At 35.8% G+C, this 18,159-nt stretch overlaps 1 protein-coding gene across 1 annotated transcript; it reads right to left on the bottom strand.

Annotated features, from left to right (window-relative positions):
* Positions 1-3,450: 3,450 nt before the first annotated feature.
* Positions 3,451-17,818, bottom strand: pdap1a (pdgfa associated protein 1a). The gene is made up of 6 exons (XM_052102566.1): positions 17,618-17,818; positions 17,162-17,244; positions 9,702-9,770; positions 9,424-9,548; positions 9,175-9,326; positions 3,451-4,596 (listed from the first exon to the last, which is right to left on the bottom strand). The coding sequence occupies exons 1-6, from the start codon at positions 17,628-17,630 to the stop codon at positions 4,562-4,564; spliced, it is 477 nt and encodes a 158-aa protein (XP_051958526.1). The 5' UTR covers positions 17,631-17,818; the 3' UTR covers positions 3,451-4,561.
* Positions 17,819-18,159: the final 341 nt, after the last annotated feature.

Below are 18,159 nucleotides of genomic sequence, written 5' to 3' on the forward strand. Positions count from 1 at the left end.
CGTCGCCTGGTCCTCAGCCACTCCTCCGACGCCCGGAAGGGCAACAACCCCCCAGGAAGGGAGGGGAGTAGCCTACGTCATGCCGAGGGATTCCCCCTAGAATCCTAAATTTATTTGGCTTCATATAGAGTCCTCAGTTATCATGCCCTTTACCAAATCTGCAATTTGTTAGAAGTTCCAAGGTAATCAAGGCACGATGTGATAACACAATTGTTACCATTGAGTTGGGAAACACAGCAGGGAAACTTTTGGTTAGATATATAAAGCAGAGAGAGTAATTTTCTGCCATTCCCTCAGTTCCCTCATTTACCTCAACCGTTGATATTAATAATGCATTTAAAGAATTATATCTTGATCTTTATTGTTCCACATCTTCGTCTACTGATGAAGATATTAGAAACATTGTGAAACCATTAGAGCTCCCTAAATTGACGACTGAGCAAAAAAATTCTCTTGATTCTGAGATAGCCTTGGAGGAGCTAGATAAGGTAATTAAGGCCTTGCCTTCAGGCAAGTCTCTGGGGTCAGACGGCTTTGCCGCACAGATTTTTAGATCTTATGCTACAGAACTGGCTCCACCAAAAAGTGGAGCCAGGCTGGCATGTCTTCCCTACTGATCCCCATTTACAATAATCCTGAGTTTATGCCTAGCCTCTCAGATTCTGGTTTAAAGGTACACTTGGGTTATGTAGACTTAAGTGATTTGTTTAATGAAGGTCCTCTATTATCTTTTGAAATCTTGGTTATAAAATATAAAATGCCCAGATCCAACTTTTTCAGATTTATCCAAATCAGGGATTATATTTTTAAAAGTACTGCCCTTGTAACTGACCCCTCCATGTCGGCTATCGAAAAGATTCTCTTAAATCCCCCATTGAGAAAGCAGATCTCTTGCTTTTATAACGCCCTTTGCTTATATGAAGTGGCAAACACACAAAACCTCAGAGGAGGATGGGAGCAGGTCTGGAGTCAGGCGAATAAGATCTCTATTTGCAACAGGGCCAGAGCTATTCAGCTCAGGATTGTATATAGAATGCACATTATACCGCTGCTTAGAAGTAAATTTGACCCAAGCAATTCTTCATTATGTCTTCAATGTCAGGTGGAAGTGGGAGACTACATTCATTGCATTTGGAACTGTTCTGTAGTTAGGACTTACTGGTCAAAAGTAGTTCATTATATGAATTAGAGTTACAGTTGGACCCTTGTCTTTGATTTTAGGTATTCCAAATAGACTTCTATCAAACAGATTTGCTAGATGATTATTTGACATCCTAGCCTTTGCTGCTAGGAAAAATAGCATCTACTAACATTAACATATACAAACTTCTTGTAAAATGTTACCTATATTCTAGAAATATATTCACACACCTTTGTCAATTATTGTACAATGCTGCTTCAATGCAGTTTAACATAACTGGTGTCTAGCCCATTACACGCATTTAAAAATTAGAGTTTGTGTGTGCAAAAAGCAGGATGTGAGAGGTGAAAGGGGAAATATTTTTTATATCTCATAAGGTGTGTCATCTCACAAAGAATTAGCAAGCTTGGGAAGCAGTGGTTAAGACAATGATATTATCACTTCATTCTTGTGTTTCCCCTCAAGTACTCTTACTTCAAAGTTGTGTTTTCCTTCATTGTGTCTCTGTTCCTGGTTCCTTTCATGATTGCTTCTGAGGTGCGTCTCATTTACCTTGTTAGTCTGTGTGTGTATATATACCCTCATGTTCTTTGTACCTTGGTTGGTTCTTGTTTGTATAAAGCAAGGGTGTGCAACTCTTTTGGTAAAGGGGCCACAGCGGGCTTTAAGTAATGCATAGGGGGCCACATTATATTCTGTTTGATATACAATGTTCCGCATCGATTTGGTTTTTGTATCTTTTAAGCCCAGATATAGTTGTACTCAATTTTCTGTATGTGACTATTCTGCAATTGCCTAAAGGCTTGCATTGCTTTATAAAAGTAGAGTTTTCTATCAGACATTTTAAAACTGAATAAAGGCTGAGCTTATATATTTTTTTTACCATATCTCTACATCAGGGATCTGTTTTAATAAAAATAAAAAAAATATAACTTTTAATGTTTGTCGCCAAGCGGGCAAGTTTACATATTTTATTCTCAAAACATTGCCCGTTTACACACTAATAGGGTCATGATGCGGGTCATGAAGGGACATTTGACTTTCCATCCAGTACACAACTGAATAAAACAGGCTGCGTGACTATGATAAATGATTACTGCGGAGGTTAAATTAACATACAGGTGCCACATCATTCTAAATTGCACAAATAAAAAATACATATACATATTAGTCTCTCGCTTTCTCTTGTAATTGAAAGTGGAGTGCCTCAATAAATGTGCCATGAGGTGTAAATAATCCACCTACAATTTAATAATCTTTGAGATTTAAATGCATTTTCTTATGATGACAGTGATTGTTAGAATCTAATTACCATGGTTAACTGTAGGAGAAATACATGTAGTACATAATGCTAGAAAATAAACTTTTGCTGTGTAAACGCATAGCTGGCTTCAGCCCTTTCAACGACCGCTAAACTTTCCCGTGATCATTGTTAAACACTGCCATCTAAAGGTCACCGCTGAAAGTTTCTTATTTCTTTGACGCGAAATCAGTACATGCATTGCCTTTAGAAAGTTAAATATCATTTTAATTTGTCACATTACACCCTGGAAATGTAATTAAATTCCATCTAATATTTTTCAGCTACATTTACAAATTTTAACCTTCAACATCAATGTGAAAATAACGTTAAAAAAAGCCACATACGTCTATGCCAAAAATAGTAGTAGTATTGTAGTATGCCATTTCGACTCCGCCCTAGTACAACACCTGGATTGGATACAATTACAAACGGGAGCAACTAATCACCTTTCAGATCACATACCAGCAAAATGGCCCACACCCGACAACATTTATAATGATTTTGATTATTTCAGAATAAAGCCCGCTGTTCCAAGAGGCTTCCATTCCCTATTAGTGCATGGTAATGAATTCAAGAATTCACCGTGGTTAGAAAGGTCCTTTCAAAAGGGCTCCATGATACAATTGTGGAAAGGCACATACTTTAACTTTCTCTTTGAGTACCATTCTGCCATCCCTCCAAACTGGATGACCGTGCCAGGAAGATTTTGATCAGGGAAGCTATCAAGGGGCCAAATGCAACTTTGAAGAATTCACACACCTTTCTCTCCAGCATGGACTGGGCAATTGGTCAGGATTGCAGGGAAAATGGATGCTGCCATGTACACCCACATTGAGGGAAAATATAGCCCTCTACTGGACAACTGAAGATGAGCAGGTGGTGCACCTTTAAGCATGACAATCACCCGAAACACTATTCCAAAGGTGTATGATTTTCAATATGCACACTATCTTTGCCCGCTTGGAGCAATACAAGTGTGACAGCGGAGACTTTTTTTTTTTTTTTCATTTACCAATGCATTTATTTGTATACAACAAAATTTCAAATAAGCAATTCCACGGTTTTCCTATAATTTCCCCATGTAAATATTAATTTCAGTATTGGTGAATGCTTTGCAAATGTTAAAACACTGTAAATAATTGTTTAAGAGCTGAAAAAAATGTTGCACCATCATCATCATCAAGGTTATATTGCTTTCCTAAACGGTCAAGGCAAGTCATGACCCAGCAGTGAGCTAAAGCATAAAACATTTCAAAACACTATGAAAATACACCAGTTGGCAAAAAAGTGATGGTCCAATTTCAAGAGAAATATAAAACTCCTGAGTAACAGGGCATTGTAGTTTACGTGGTGAACACTTTCCAGTTATTCATAAATCACCTGCAACAACACGGGTGTGCTGATGCAGCTACTTTAATCCGGATCAATTGATACTATTGCCTTGCATGGAGTATGCATTTTTACATACTTAAAAACATTGACATTTTAAATGAGGATGTAATCTGCAGCATTAGGTCACAGAAAACTTAATATGCCCTGATTACACCAAGACACAAAACAAAAACCTACCATTAACTCTGAATGAAAACAGCGGTATCGTTTTGCACCTACAGAATGAAGCCACAAAGGTGAACATAATTTAGGTCAGAACAAGGTCTGATGTCATTCTATACATGCTAAATCTCTGGTTAGTGTTTGACTGTTCCTCACTATAACCTGGTCTACACAGTTCATTTCCTGCTGCAGAACAGAACAATCCATGTCAGTACACCTGCAACCATACCCTCTTCCATAATATCCCAATCTAACGTAATGGTGATAACATAACAGAAATGCAGAAATTAAGAGTAAACTCCAGCAGCTTTAGAGTCTGAGCACAGTGAGTGTGTCAAAAGGAGCAATACAGTGAGAGAAGCTTGGCAGTGCTGAAAAACAATAAGCCAACAAGCTTCAACACCATACACTCCTCAAGTTTCACTTTGTGTAAATGTCCAAATCCCCCTCCAACCCTTGAGGAATGGAAGGATGACATGTATACCCCTGAGCCGTTTCCTCTAGCTAAATTGTCCCTTCCCTCCCTCCCCAGAAAAGCCCGGTCCTGCAGGATGGTGGTTGGGCTAGCGTTTTGACTTTGTATCTTCTGCGTCTTTTTCTGAAAAAGATTAGAAAAAGGTTTGTCCACAATCAAGCAGCCATTACTAGTGTAATTAATAAATAGCTAGAGTTAACTGGCATGGCTATAATCAGTCTTATATTAAAATGATAAAACATTCCTAATAACATGTACACATTGAATCAAATAGGAAACTATATCATTTCTACACTGGATGTGAGCAGCACAAATATCAAAAATAGACACAGTCTACACTTGAAATGCCCCATTTGTATTTATTTTTTTTATACAGAATATAATGAATAGCTGTCTATTGTATTCACATTGGTTTTAATAACTCATTACATCAAAACCATCTCATGATTGTTCTGGTCTCCAGTCTAGTTATTTAAACATACACAGATGCAGCAGTACTAACATGATAATTCTACATTATGTAAATGTTTTTAATAAATGAAGTACTCTTAGTGATAATGGATACAAAATGAGTAGGGGTGTAACGGTTTATCATGGCACTATTCATCGTGGTTTACAAATCATTGAGATGGGAAGCTTTTTTCTTAAAAAAATATATATATATATATATATATATATATAGTGTCTGTTCTTTCCAATAAATCATTACTTATTTTCATGTCTGTAATTGGCATAACGTGGCATAATTAAGATCATGAGGCCCATTACACCTATATTTTACATTTATTCCCCATATTAAAAATATAACCTTTTGAAATAAATAAACTGATTAACATTGTGCATAATAGTAAGATTGAGGCAGGTCCTGACAACCTTATTATTGGTATACTACCTTCATTATTAAGAAATAAAATACAGCAATACACTTCCAGTCTTAAAGCAAATTACAAGGACAAATCAGAGTACACATGAATACAAGGATGAAGTGGAGAGAAATAATATCAAAGGAAGAATACGAGGATGGAGTGGAAGGAAATATATAAGATGGGGAGATCAATAACAAGATTAAAAACCTAAAATTTTAACAAAGATGGGAACTGCTTAAAGAAGTAATTATATATTATATGATGATTATTTCTCTTTGACTTTTCTGATTTTCTGCCCTTTTGTCATTGTAAAGCGCATTTCACTCGAGTTGAGGCGGCAGCGTTCCATTCAACACCAGCATCAAGTGGCGCTTTGCCCGCCACATGACAATCATTGCAGTAAACGTCACGGAAGGGCAAATTTAAGCTTACCACACAAAAAAGCGGGAGGTATGCACAAAAAATACTGAAAACAGACTGCACTTTACACTTCTGCACTTTGACTGCAGAAAATATTAGGACTTGTTTGTTTAGGTCTTTTTATAAATGAAATTAAATGTAGTTTTTTAAAAAATGAGGTAATAAAATAAATTATGAGACATTCAATATATCTTCATAAATTTGGACAGTTTTCAAATATTTATTGTAGCTCTCAAAAGACATTATTTGAGGCAAAAACGTGTGAAAAACACTTGAAGTTGGAGCCAAGGTAGCGCTGACGCATCACTTCATAGACTTCAATGTATTGGTGAAAGCCCCTCAACATGTATAAACATCAGTTACTTTTAAACATTAATAGCTCCTCTGCCCTTTTCTCTCAGTGATGAACAAGGTAGTCTCACATGCCGATACTTAAGTACACGAACAACATAACCCTCTCATTCAGTCTGTCGGTACAAGTACCAGGTCACTATTTGTTTATAAATGAGAAGTTTCACGAGTGCCGCTTCGAACGTGCTGCTGTAGCTAAACACACGATTGGCTGTAGCCGCAACCAATCAAACGATCTGCCTCGGTTGGACTGCAATTGCCATGCACATGATTGGCTGCTGCTGTAATCAATCAAGAGGGTGCAAGCGGCTTAACTGTTGATGTTCAGCAGCTTCGTGAAATAATTTTCTGTAATTCTTTAATAACAAAATAAGAGTCATAAGACTTAGCATCACATCCTCCACCTATGTTCTGGCGGGTCTGCCAAAGTGTTATGTGGTTTTTAATTAATTTACATCTTTTCTACAGGAAATTGTAAAGCTGAAGCATACTGGCTCTTCATTTGATGTAATACCTCCCAGGCTTTTTAAAGATGTTTTTAAGTCAATCGGCACTAACCTTTTAGATTTTAACAAAAGTCTTTAATTAGGATCATTTGAAACATGCCTGTGTCCAGCAACTGCTTAAACAAAAAAGTTTGGTCTAAATTTGTTCATCAATTTTAGACCCGTCTCTAAACAGACATTTATTTCAAAAACACTGGAGAAGGCAGTTTTTCAGCAACTTTACAATTTCTTGGAAGACAATGATATTTGTGAAATGTTTCAATCAAGCTTCAGAAGACACCACTCTACTGAGACTGCAGTGGTTGTGTTAAATGATGAACTGTTGACTGTGGTAATTTTTCAATGCTTGTGCTCCTCGATCTAAGTGCTGCTTTTGACACAATTGATCGCAGTTCTCTTTCGTTTAGAACATTGTGTAGGTATCCAAGGGAATGCTTTGAAGTGGTTCCAATCTTATCTTAACAACAGAAGATTTTCAGTGAATATAGGTGCATTATCATCTAGTGTAGCACCCCTTACTTATGGAAATCCACAGGGCTCCATTCTGGCACATTTTATTTTCACTCTATATGCTCCCATTAGGCACAGTTTTTAAGAAATATTACATTTTGTTTCATTGTTATGCGGACGATACTCAAATCGATCTTCCACTAAAACCAATAACAAATTAATGATCACAAATCTGATCTAAAGACCTGGCTATCCAGCTTTTTCCAACTAAGATTGCTGGCAAAGATGAAGATCTTCCTGTCTTTTAAGAACTTGGAGGACTATCCATGCTTTTATCACGTCTCGGCTTGATTATTGTAATTCACTTTACTCAGCTATTAGTCAGGTTTCCCTTTCTAGTGTCCAAATGGTGCAAAACACAGCAGCAAGACTCCTAACTGGAGTTAAGTATGAACATTTCTCACCAATGTTGATATCCCTACACTGGCTGCTGGTACACTATAGAACTGAATTTAAAGTTCTATTAATGTTCTATCTTTAAATCTCTCAATGGTCTGGTGCATCCGATCTCACAGACCTCTTGACAGAACATTGCTCAGGGAGATCTTCAGAGACTTTTAGTAGTGCCAAGGACCAAATAAAAATTCAGAGGGGACAAAGCGTTTTCAGTAGCAGCTCCAAAACTCTGGAATGGGGTTTTTCCATTCAAGCCCTAGAGGTGTATTGCTGTGGATTGTTTATTTTATGCATGTATTTTTGATGAGTTATAACTTATTTTATTATGTACAGCACACTGGTCAACAGCTGTTTTTTTTTTTGTTGTCACTTTACTTTTATAAGTACATCGACATGTTTCACAATGATAAAATTATACATTCAAATATCCTATTCAGAGTCCCGATGGTTACTATGTTTTTGTACATGAAATCTTGCTAGAAACAAAGTCAAAGAGTTTTACTCTACTGACATATTTTCCAGGACATTTTGATATTTTTCAAATGTTCCATGCAAAATTCCAGGTTTTCCAGGAGCTGTGGGAACCCTGCAGACTCTCTGGTTTGCAGCAGCTGCTGCTTGATTGTATCATTGCTTTCAGGCAATGACAACTGTGAATAGTTGGGGCAGTACAGCCCACACTCAATGTATGCAACACATAGCACCCCCTGCAAATTGCTTTTAACCAACGCACAAATCGTAAAATGTTTTATTTAATGCTGTTTGCCAAAAGTTTGATTGGGTGGGCAAGACTCACGTTTGGGTGGGCTCAAATGTGTCAATAAGCCACACTTCAGCATATTTCACATTTGTATTTGACTTATTTGCTCTGCAAACTCTATGCAGGCTTTGGATTTTCTAGACACCGTTATTTCAGGATGACAAGTGCAACATTTCAGATGCGATGATTGTTCTGCTGGTTAGTTATTCAATCGCATGACTCTGATGCACATCTTGTATTCCTAATAAATTAAATAGGAGTTTATTCGGTAAATGCATTTCCATCATATTTTATGTGCATTTCTTATCAAAAATGTTATCCACCTCAAGTGAGTGTGCAGATCTTTTATGTGCATTTGAGATTTTTTTCACATATTGGTGTTTTTATTCAGCAGTTTTTATGCAATATCCGAAAATGTGCATAAAAAAAAACATTAATCATAATTAATAATTAGGTAATATCTCCATTTGGTCTCACCATTGACCTGTTCTGGGCTAACTTTTAGTCCTGGTACATCTGATTGATCATTTGACACTTTTAAGAATAGCACTTTAAGCTACATTTTAAAGGAAAGGAACAGTTTTGAATGTGTCTTTAAAAGTTTTTTTTATTATGATTACTTTAATCTAAACTTTTCTTGATTCAAGCTTAAAGAATCGAGAAACAAACCGTGAGATGAATCGTTACACCCCTAAAAATTTGTTGTCCATTTTACCGTTACTAAAGTCTAGCGTAAGCTTGATTGGTCCATGTTTGTGATTACTAGTGAACATTGACATGTGCAGCTTTGACACTTTAATGTAGACAGCCTAAAGCTACAGTGATGCGTCAATCTTTTTCAGTGTAAAAATGTTGTAAAAGCAAAACCATTTTATTTTTTAAAATAGGTTACCTTTTTTTAGCTCATCTCTTTTTTTTGCAGCGTCCTCTCTCTGCTTTTTGATAATGGCCAGTCTGGCAAGATCAGCCCTAGCTTGATCAGTCTTCCCCTCCAGATGCAACTTCATGTAGCGCTCCTTAGCTTTCTGCTTTTCAATCTCTTCCCTACAAAGACACAAAATCAATGACATAATCTAAAATTATCTTCAAATTTATATGACTTCACATTAATAATCTGAGGTTTTTATGCAACCCCACATACCTTTCCCGACGTGAGAGCTCTTTGGGTGCACTGACATCAACTTCAGTGACCTTCTTGCTCTTCTGGGAGACCCGATTAGGATTCTCAATTTCAATTAATCCCTCCACACCTTTCCTTTTTGGCTGCTTTAAGAGAAGAAAATTAACTCATCAAAATAGTGAGTTTGAAATAGCATGTTATTTAATCCTCTCACCCCTAGTAGAACCTGCACCATCATATTAAAACAGTTATTAGAACATTTATTTTGCTGTAATCAAAATTTAATTAGAACCTCATACTTCATCGTCACTGCTGCTCTCCTCTTCAGATCCAGATGCACTTTCACGTTCAACCCCATCGTTTGCCTCCTACAACCCAGACAAAAGAAAAGAGTCACACTTCAGAAAAGAACTTTTCATTATGCAAAATAACCTAAACCGCCTAAGGTAAGGAGTTTTCAAACTGGATTCTGGGGACACCCAGTAGGCCATGAGGGGGTACTAGTTGTTCTGTTGCTAGTACTCTGCGGAAAATTTTGAAGACAGAAATAGTGTTCATACATGCATAAAAGGAGAGGAAAAACAAATATAAATATATATATATATATATATATATATATATATATTATTATCATTTAATTTTTTACAAATTTGACTATTGCCATTTCAGTTTAATCAATATGTTTCTCTTAAGGTATATATATTTAATAATACTCAATTATTAGGTAGAAAAAAAAAAAAAAAAAAAAAAAAAGAGATGCACCGATATACACAGACCATACTGATTTTAACAAATTACACAGATTCTGATATTTTGCTATCTGCTCATCTTATTTTGTCAACAGATCACTTGATTTGCTTAGGAATTATACTTTAAAATGTACAAAGAGGTACAAAAGCTGTTTTATTGATCCAACAATACAATTTGAATTGAACCTGCACTGTAAAATCTAATTAGTTGACCTTACTTACATTTTTCAAGGCAATCGGTTCGCATGCTTTTTCTATGTAAACATACATATTTGGCTCAAGTAAACTGAACTTCATTTTTTAAATTACGATACAAGGAAGCTTAACTCATCTAAAATTAAAGTATCATTGTTTTGATTTAATTATTAAATTGGGTTATACATTATAAGGGAAATTATGACTAGACTAAGTAAGCCATATGGCACACTGGACTCTACTCAGTACTTCTTGGTGCACTTAAATCTGCACTTTTGTAAAGTACAATTGAGTGAAGAAGAATGGGTTAAATTTAACAGACCCAAAGTTCACCAGAGGTAACACTAATCACCCTGATGGTGACTTAAAATCTCAATTATCAACGCAGCTACAACAAAACAACAACTACAGTCATAAGAATTAAAACTAAATAGTAAAAATTATATATTATTTTTACTACACAAGTTCCCTTGTTTTTAACCAAACAAACATATTAAAGCGCAAGGGTTTATGGGCATTTCACACTTGTGCTTGGTAATTCTGAATTGTAGTACTCTTAAGTCAAAGTTTAAAGAACTTAAGCATTTGAGTTATAATTCCAAATTGTGACATTTCAAATATTGTTTAATTAGAACCACTTAAATGTTTTTATTATTGTCAACTTAAGGATTGAGAGTGTAATGGTAACTAAATTAAAACTAGCAATAGTCAAATTTAAGATTAAGTTGTGTAAACTATTTTTTATAATTTGAGATTACATTAGAATTTACAGTGTTGAACACATGACAAGACAATTTAACAGAGTAATGAAAAATAAGTGCAAGATAAAGAGTACCATGACGAATCATGTGAGGAAAAATGTTTTTGCAGTTCTAAAGAATACACATTTTACATATGATATAACATTGCAAATTCAGATTATGAATTATTATTTTTGACACTTTATTTTTTCAGATGTCATTTATTTTGGTATGCATTTATTTACATTGCACAGAGAATTGTTTAAAAAGTCAATACAATGCAAAAACTAGGGCTCCACCTAACGATTAATCTAACGATTATTTTTTCTGATTAGTCGATTAATCTAACGACTAATTTTTCTAAAGATTTTGTATTATTATTTCTTGATTAATATAACAATTAATTAACCCAAAATAAACAAACGTCTCATTAATATTTCAATATTTTAATAAATTATCTTCTCTTAAACAAATATACAAGAAAAGTGTGCACTGCAGGGCATTATTCTGCAACAAAAGTCTTAATTTGTAATCTCCGTTTTACAGTCCAACACTAATTTTATTTTGGAGAGATTATATGTTGGACTGCTAAACTCGAGGTTGCACAATGTTTTGATATTCCCCCTGAAAGGGACTTGAATTTTACATTTGTTTCATTTATTTTGTTGTTGGATTGCTAAATGTAGATTACTTTAATTTAATTTTGGAGTGATTTTAAGTAAGAACTTTTTCAATTCCAGTAAAAGGAAAGGGCAATCTACATTTAGCAATCCAACAACAAAATAAATTAAAAATGTAAAATTCAAGTCACTTTCAGGGGGAATATCAAAACATTGTGAAACCTCGAGTTTAGCAGTTCAACATAAAATTATTTTTAAATTATTTTGTATTTTAACACAAATGTTTTTCTAACAGGAATAACTAAAACTTGTGCATTCTTAATCAACTCTCAGTAACACACACAGACAATTTACCACATACACACAATCTCTCTCCCCCTCCTTTCCCTCTCCTCCTCTCTCCCTCCCCCTCATCTTACAGTAACATTAGTGCAATTCGAGCAACAGTTAACTTTTTCTAACAGGAATAAATAAAACTATTGCAAACTGAATTAAATCTCAGTGGGGCAAGGAATATTAATTGAAACTATTTACAGACTGTAACAGTCACAAAGTTTATGCCATTTTCTCACTCATACATGGCCGTTAAAGTAAACCGAAAATATAAAACGGCCAAATAACAAAATTAGATGACGCATGGTGTAAAGTTACGTTAGCAGCGGTGGAGAAATTACTTTTAAAACGGGGGCGATGAGGAAATATTTAAAAAATGTATTTTAAGTGACTACTACTAACAGAAACACGTGTTGTAATACTATATCATGTTTGGGTGGGTGGGGACAAAATGTAAACAGGACTTACGGTGCTGCCATCTTAACAAGCACTCCGGGATGCTTTCGTGTTCGTTCATGCCGGTTGTACGGCTGTGATAAGCCATTTCCAATGTGCATATCTTACACAGCACCGCATCGTTGGGTCTCCGGCTAAAAGTTTTTTTTTTAGCAGCAGTTTGTTCTTCAGGGAATCCATGCTTAAACCGGGTGCTACCATTTTAATTATTTCAATGCGACGCATCGACGCATGTTATGCAAATCTACGTATTTCTGTAATCAATGGCGTCGATGAATCGGTCCCAGCCCTATGCAAAACATTTACGTAATTAATTATAAATGAACTTTATATTTTTCATATCAGTGTTTTCATGCTCATGCAATCACATGCAATAAATAAATAAAAATGGTTGATATTGGTTGTTTAAACCAATGGTTATAGCCAATGTTTTTACATTGGTCAATAATTGGCCAATACATTGGTGCATCCCAACAGATAATATTTTAATAATTTATTTTGTCTTTGGTACAATAACAAATGTAAAAGTGTATTATTTAAATCATGTTTACAATATCACACAAAAAATAGTTTTTACCCAAGTTGTTTGTGATAATTGACCTTGGCATCAAAGGTTTGAAACCCCCTTACTGAAGGCACCTTGCATTAGGTCAGGGGTGGGGAACGTCAGGCCTCAGGGCCGTATAAGTCCCATAAGACCATTTTACCTGGCCTGCGAGTCCATTTGAGAAATCATTTGAAAAGCAAAAAATGTCCTTGATTCAATTAACCTGAATTTTTTTTTTTTAGCACATCAAAATAAAGCTGATGGAAACGCTCATTATCGCTAAAATGTCACAAATGTCGACAGTGCATAAACTACGTCGATACATCAATGGTTTGGAAACACATTTGTTGATAAAATTGGCATTAACGCAAAAATGTATTGTCACATGACAGAGTTTAATTAGTGTTAATCATGACAACAGTATTGAAAGACAATTTATTGTACGTGATAATGGATTGATCTTTACAGCATATAGAGCCGATCTGCAAACTTGACACTTCCAGGAATGCCAGCACAAATATATCGTGAACATTGAACAATTGAATGGCCACTGTTTGCGATTAATTTAATCGCAGTATCCATCCGTTTATTTACTAAAGATTCTTTTCCACACCATTCAAAATAATAGACGGCAGTCACGGAATTAGGCCATACAACATATCATGTTGATATGTTGTATATACACAATGATGTTTTGAATAAATATAAATACACAATACTAGGTGAAAAGCAACAGTACTTTTTTTTTAACACTTACAGACCAATTCTATTAAATCATTGTTTAGTTTTACTTTTGAAAAAAAAAAGCCGGCAAAATTCCCTGTATTAAATAAAATTAATTACCAAACGAAAAAAAAAAGCATTAAATTATTACAAATATATATTTTAGACCTATACATAACTTTTGTTTTCTCTAACTTAAATTAGCTGTACTGTTCTGTAGATGAAAAAAGTCAAATGACGTTCTCAGAATGCAAGACTTTAAAACTATCAGAACTATTTGGCCAATGTTGAGATCACTTTCAGAAAACGAGATTGAACATTTTAAAATGTTTAACTACTTTAAATCGAACCATGTTTACCTCTGATTGCATTTAATGCTTCAAAAAATGTAAATTAGCATTATGAAGCTAAAATACATTTTAGATGATAATCAAGTTCAGTTGGTCGTTAAAAGTTGCTGGACAAATATGCGGGACATAATGCAGTTGTGATGGCGATGCTTTTGATTAGATGATTGTTCAAAATATTTAATATCAGGAATGCATCAGAAGTAAACCCTGATATTAGACTGCATCATTTTTTTATTTTCTTTAATAGCTGTGCACACCGCATATACACATCGATTTGTGGTCCTTATACGGAGACCGAAAGTTTCCCCCTCTACTTGGTGCAGGTTGCCAGCTTGAACAGGTCCACAACGATCCACTTTCAGGTCGGAACCGGTGGCAACCTGCGATAGGCACAACATCAGGACCTATATTACGGTCCTAACAGAAGGGCAACTGCTCCCTTTTGATTGCAATTCCTCCTCTTCTGATTGCTTTTATTTGTTAATTAAAATTACAGTAAAATGACTAATTTCAATGAATTGTCTCAATCTCCCCATTTTACCAAAACTTCAGAGGTATAAAATTAGGCACTATGGCCATTGAGAAAGAGACCCTTATGGATTTACAAACCTGAGATGTTCTGGATGACTGTGTGATTGCTTAATGTATTAATCAGGAAAGGAGGACTGATTTTCACTTCAAGCATATTGGTTAAGTGCTTTTTGCATTGTTATAGCAACATCAGGAGGTTACTAAGTGTAAATAAGGCTGCTTGAGCCTTCAGTGTCGGATCAAGTTTTGAAAAGTAGTGCTGCGTTCCATTCAACCCTGAAAGTTGGATTTTACAACTTCCTCCTAGGAAAAGTGCAATTAAATGCATCTTTAAGTCAGGATTTGTACAACTTGTAGGCTTGTGCAGAAATTCTCCACTCGGATTTTGCCAAGATGCAGGGGCATGATGTCACACGTGTAGACACTCAGGGAGAAATACAAAGTAATTGATAAACATTCACTTTATTAAGTAATATCGATAAATGAGTTTGTTTCCACATTACATGATATTAAAACTTGTTTGACAAACGCCTGCAGAAACATGTGTATAAAACATTATAATTTCTTTTGATAATTGTACACCTGAAGCACAAATGCTAGCACTGCAGCATTATTTAACAGTTGGGTTGCTAGGAGACATCTCTAATGAGAGTCAAACCCCTGCTAAGCTAACGGGAGTGTTGCAGTTCAGAATATCAGGGAATGGAACCATTGTTGCCAACTTTAGCGACTTTTCAGACCCCTTTAGGGATATTTTTTCAAAAAAGCGACTAGCGACAAATCTAGCGACTTTTTGGACAAACCTTAGCAACTTTCCAAATTCCAAATATCGCCAGTACTGCAAGCGTGAGGTCTTACTTCCCCGCTGCGTCTGCTCTGTTCAGTGAGCGGCTGAGAGGAGCAGCACTTTCCGTTGACTGCACGCCAGCAGACATAGACATGAATGAGCTGCGCATGTGCACGCTGTGTTAGCAGGAACCAATCAGTGATCACATAGCAGCTGCCTTCTCCTTTGTTTAAAAACATTTAATTTTACCGTTTTTTCTTGGCATGCGCTTATATTCACTACTAATCAGAGTTTTAGTTCATTCCGGTTCGGTTTCTGAACTCTCCGACTTCAGATCGTATATTTACAGACTCTATACATTTTACTTATCCAAACACAACAATAAACCTTCTTCAAACTCATAAACATGTAACGTTAGCTAAGTTCCGTTCCGTTCCGTTGTCTAACAGAAAATATGTAATTGAGAACCGTTTTACTGGACATTCGGCTTTATACTTATATAAAAACAGTATGAGCACGGTTTAGGGGAGATAACCGTTATTATAAACTGAAGTAGGCTACAGTACTGACAAATTAGGCAGAATGCAAATACGACGCGATGACGTCATTAACTCTTTCCCCGCCAACGTTTTTAAAAAAAAAGTTGCCAGCCACCGCCAGGGTTTTTGACGATTTTCACTAAACTTTAATGGCCCGCAGAATATTTTCTTCCATGAATATATGAAGATGCTATATATCAAAATAAAGATCTGGGCCTCTGCTTTTAGGCAAAAAAAAACAATTTTATTTTATCTTCATTTGTTCTTTTTTTATTGCGACTTGAACAGAGGTAGGTTTTGTCAAAAAACAACATTTCAGACAAAAAGCTGAGAAAAAGGCATGTTTATGTCTGATATTTTGAGCTTCTCAATACTCCACTTCTTCATGTTTGAGACGATTGCAGTCTGTTTCTTTGATCAAAGAGTTGCGTACTCTTTCAAAACATGCGCAGGGGTCTTCCTTACCGTATAACACCTAAAACACGAAAATTCCGTGTTTGGCGGGGAAAGAGTTAATATGCTAATGACGCATGACGTCATCTGGTGACATTTAGCTACTTTTCGAGCAGGCTTTAGCTACTTTCCATTGAAAATAGTTGGCAACACTGAATGGAACGCGTTTATGGTCGGAGATATCAAGTAGGAATATCCCACATCCAACTTGAATGGAACGCAGAATAACCGTGTACCCTTACAAAACAAACTGTATTGCAAGCAACATTTAAATCACAAATATTATTAGAATTCCAGGTATTATAGACCTCCTTGGTAGATTCATATGAAAAAGTATGATTTTTGTATGTCTATTCTGGAGACGTTCAACTCACAAACAGTCATGCTGCTGTTAAAATTAGGCTTGCTTGAGCATTAGGTTTCATTTCAAGTTCTAGCTTTCGTTTGGTCGTGTTTTTAAAATGTAAATTTATATTATTAGTTAGCTGCGACATATTGTATGATGCCCAAAACATAGGGCGTCTTATTCATTGTAGTTTTCTTAGTGGTATGAATCACACTGAAGGCCTAGACTTTTAACGCACGGCCCGCCTCTAAACAACACAAAATATTGTATAATAGACAGTATAATATGTCCAGCGAATAATTTCGTAAATACTCAAATGGCCCTTAATGGAAAAAAGTTCCCCACCCCTGCATTAGGTAAATGTCAGAAGTTGAACACCAGTACACTCACCAGTTCCCTCTGAGCTTTCATCTGTCTGTCAATTTCTTCGGGATTGCTGAACTGCTTTCCGCGGCCCTTATGGCTCTTTTTGCCTGAGATGTGGTGGACAAGGTAAAATGAACACACACAATAAACTTTAGAAATATTGTTAAAGTCGGCGAAGACTTTTAACCTAATGATTACATAACTGAACAGTAAGAGTCTACAGTAAAATCTGTGAAATTACACGACAGTCACATGTGGCGGCACTGGTCAAGTTCAGCGCGAGCTCGCACTAGCTTCCACGCTTCAAAAACAATGTATATATTAAACATACACTGTGGCTACTAAAAGATATCATTGAGTGCCTGGAAATCACGTCAATCTATATGTCCTATTAAACTATGAAAGTGGTTTATTTATCTGGTGAATCTGGCGGGATACTTGTAAATGTTGATTAGCACGCGCCAGCCGCACGATACTCACCTCCTCGCGGCATTGTGATAACTGAGACGATGAAAAAACTCAAAGGAAACGGATACTTTCTGATCGTAAAATCGAAAATATCAGTATGGAATGAATATCTGTTCTGTCAACGGAGATTTTTTATGTGAAATATGAAGCAAAGCTATCAACTCAGATTAATCCCGTTGAAAGCAGTACTTTACAGCTTCCTGTGAATGACGTCACAAGACCTTGCGAGCTAAAACAGAGATCTTTTATACTGATGTATTTACTTCCGCAGCCCTAACATAGCAGAGAACGTAACGATCAACTAACGTGTTACGACAGTAAATCACCGTTTACGGATACCATGCAAATAAGAGGGGAGAGTCGTAAACTGACATATAGCTATCGCAAATTTACCCGTGACTTCTCTTATAAAACAGCAATTTTGTCATAGTAAAATTCACACACAGCTCACTCAAAAAGGATTGATTACATTGAAGATAAGCAAAAATGCGGTTAATTAACTTAGTAATTAGCTGTTTCCTAACAAAAGCAGTTTATTCAGGAAACTAAAGCAT

Source organism: Xyrauchen texanus, chromosome 33 (assembly GCF_025860055.1).
Source record: "Xyrauchen texanus isolate HMW12.3.18 chromosome 33, RBS_HiC_50CHRs, whole genome shotgun sequence".
In the NCBI taxonomy this organism is placed as follows: domain Eukaryota; kingdom Metazoa; phylum Chordata; class Actinopteri; order Cypriniformes; family Catostomidae; genus Xyrauchen; species Xyrauchen texanus.

Excerpts from the sequence above, each read along its gene's own strand:
- pdap1a (XM_052102566.1), bottom strand. Across the intron at positions 9,549-9,701 it reads AGAGCAGCAGTGACGATGAA|CAGCCAAAAAGGAAAGGTGT; the intron begins GTATGAGGTTCT and ends CTTCTCTTAAAG. Across the intron at positions 4,597-9,174 it reads AAGAGATGAGCTAAAAAAAG|AAAAAGACGCAGAAGATACA; the intron begins GTAACCTATTTT and ends AATCTTTTTCAG.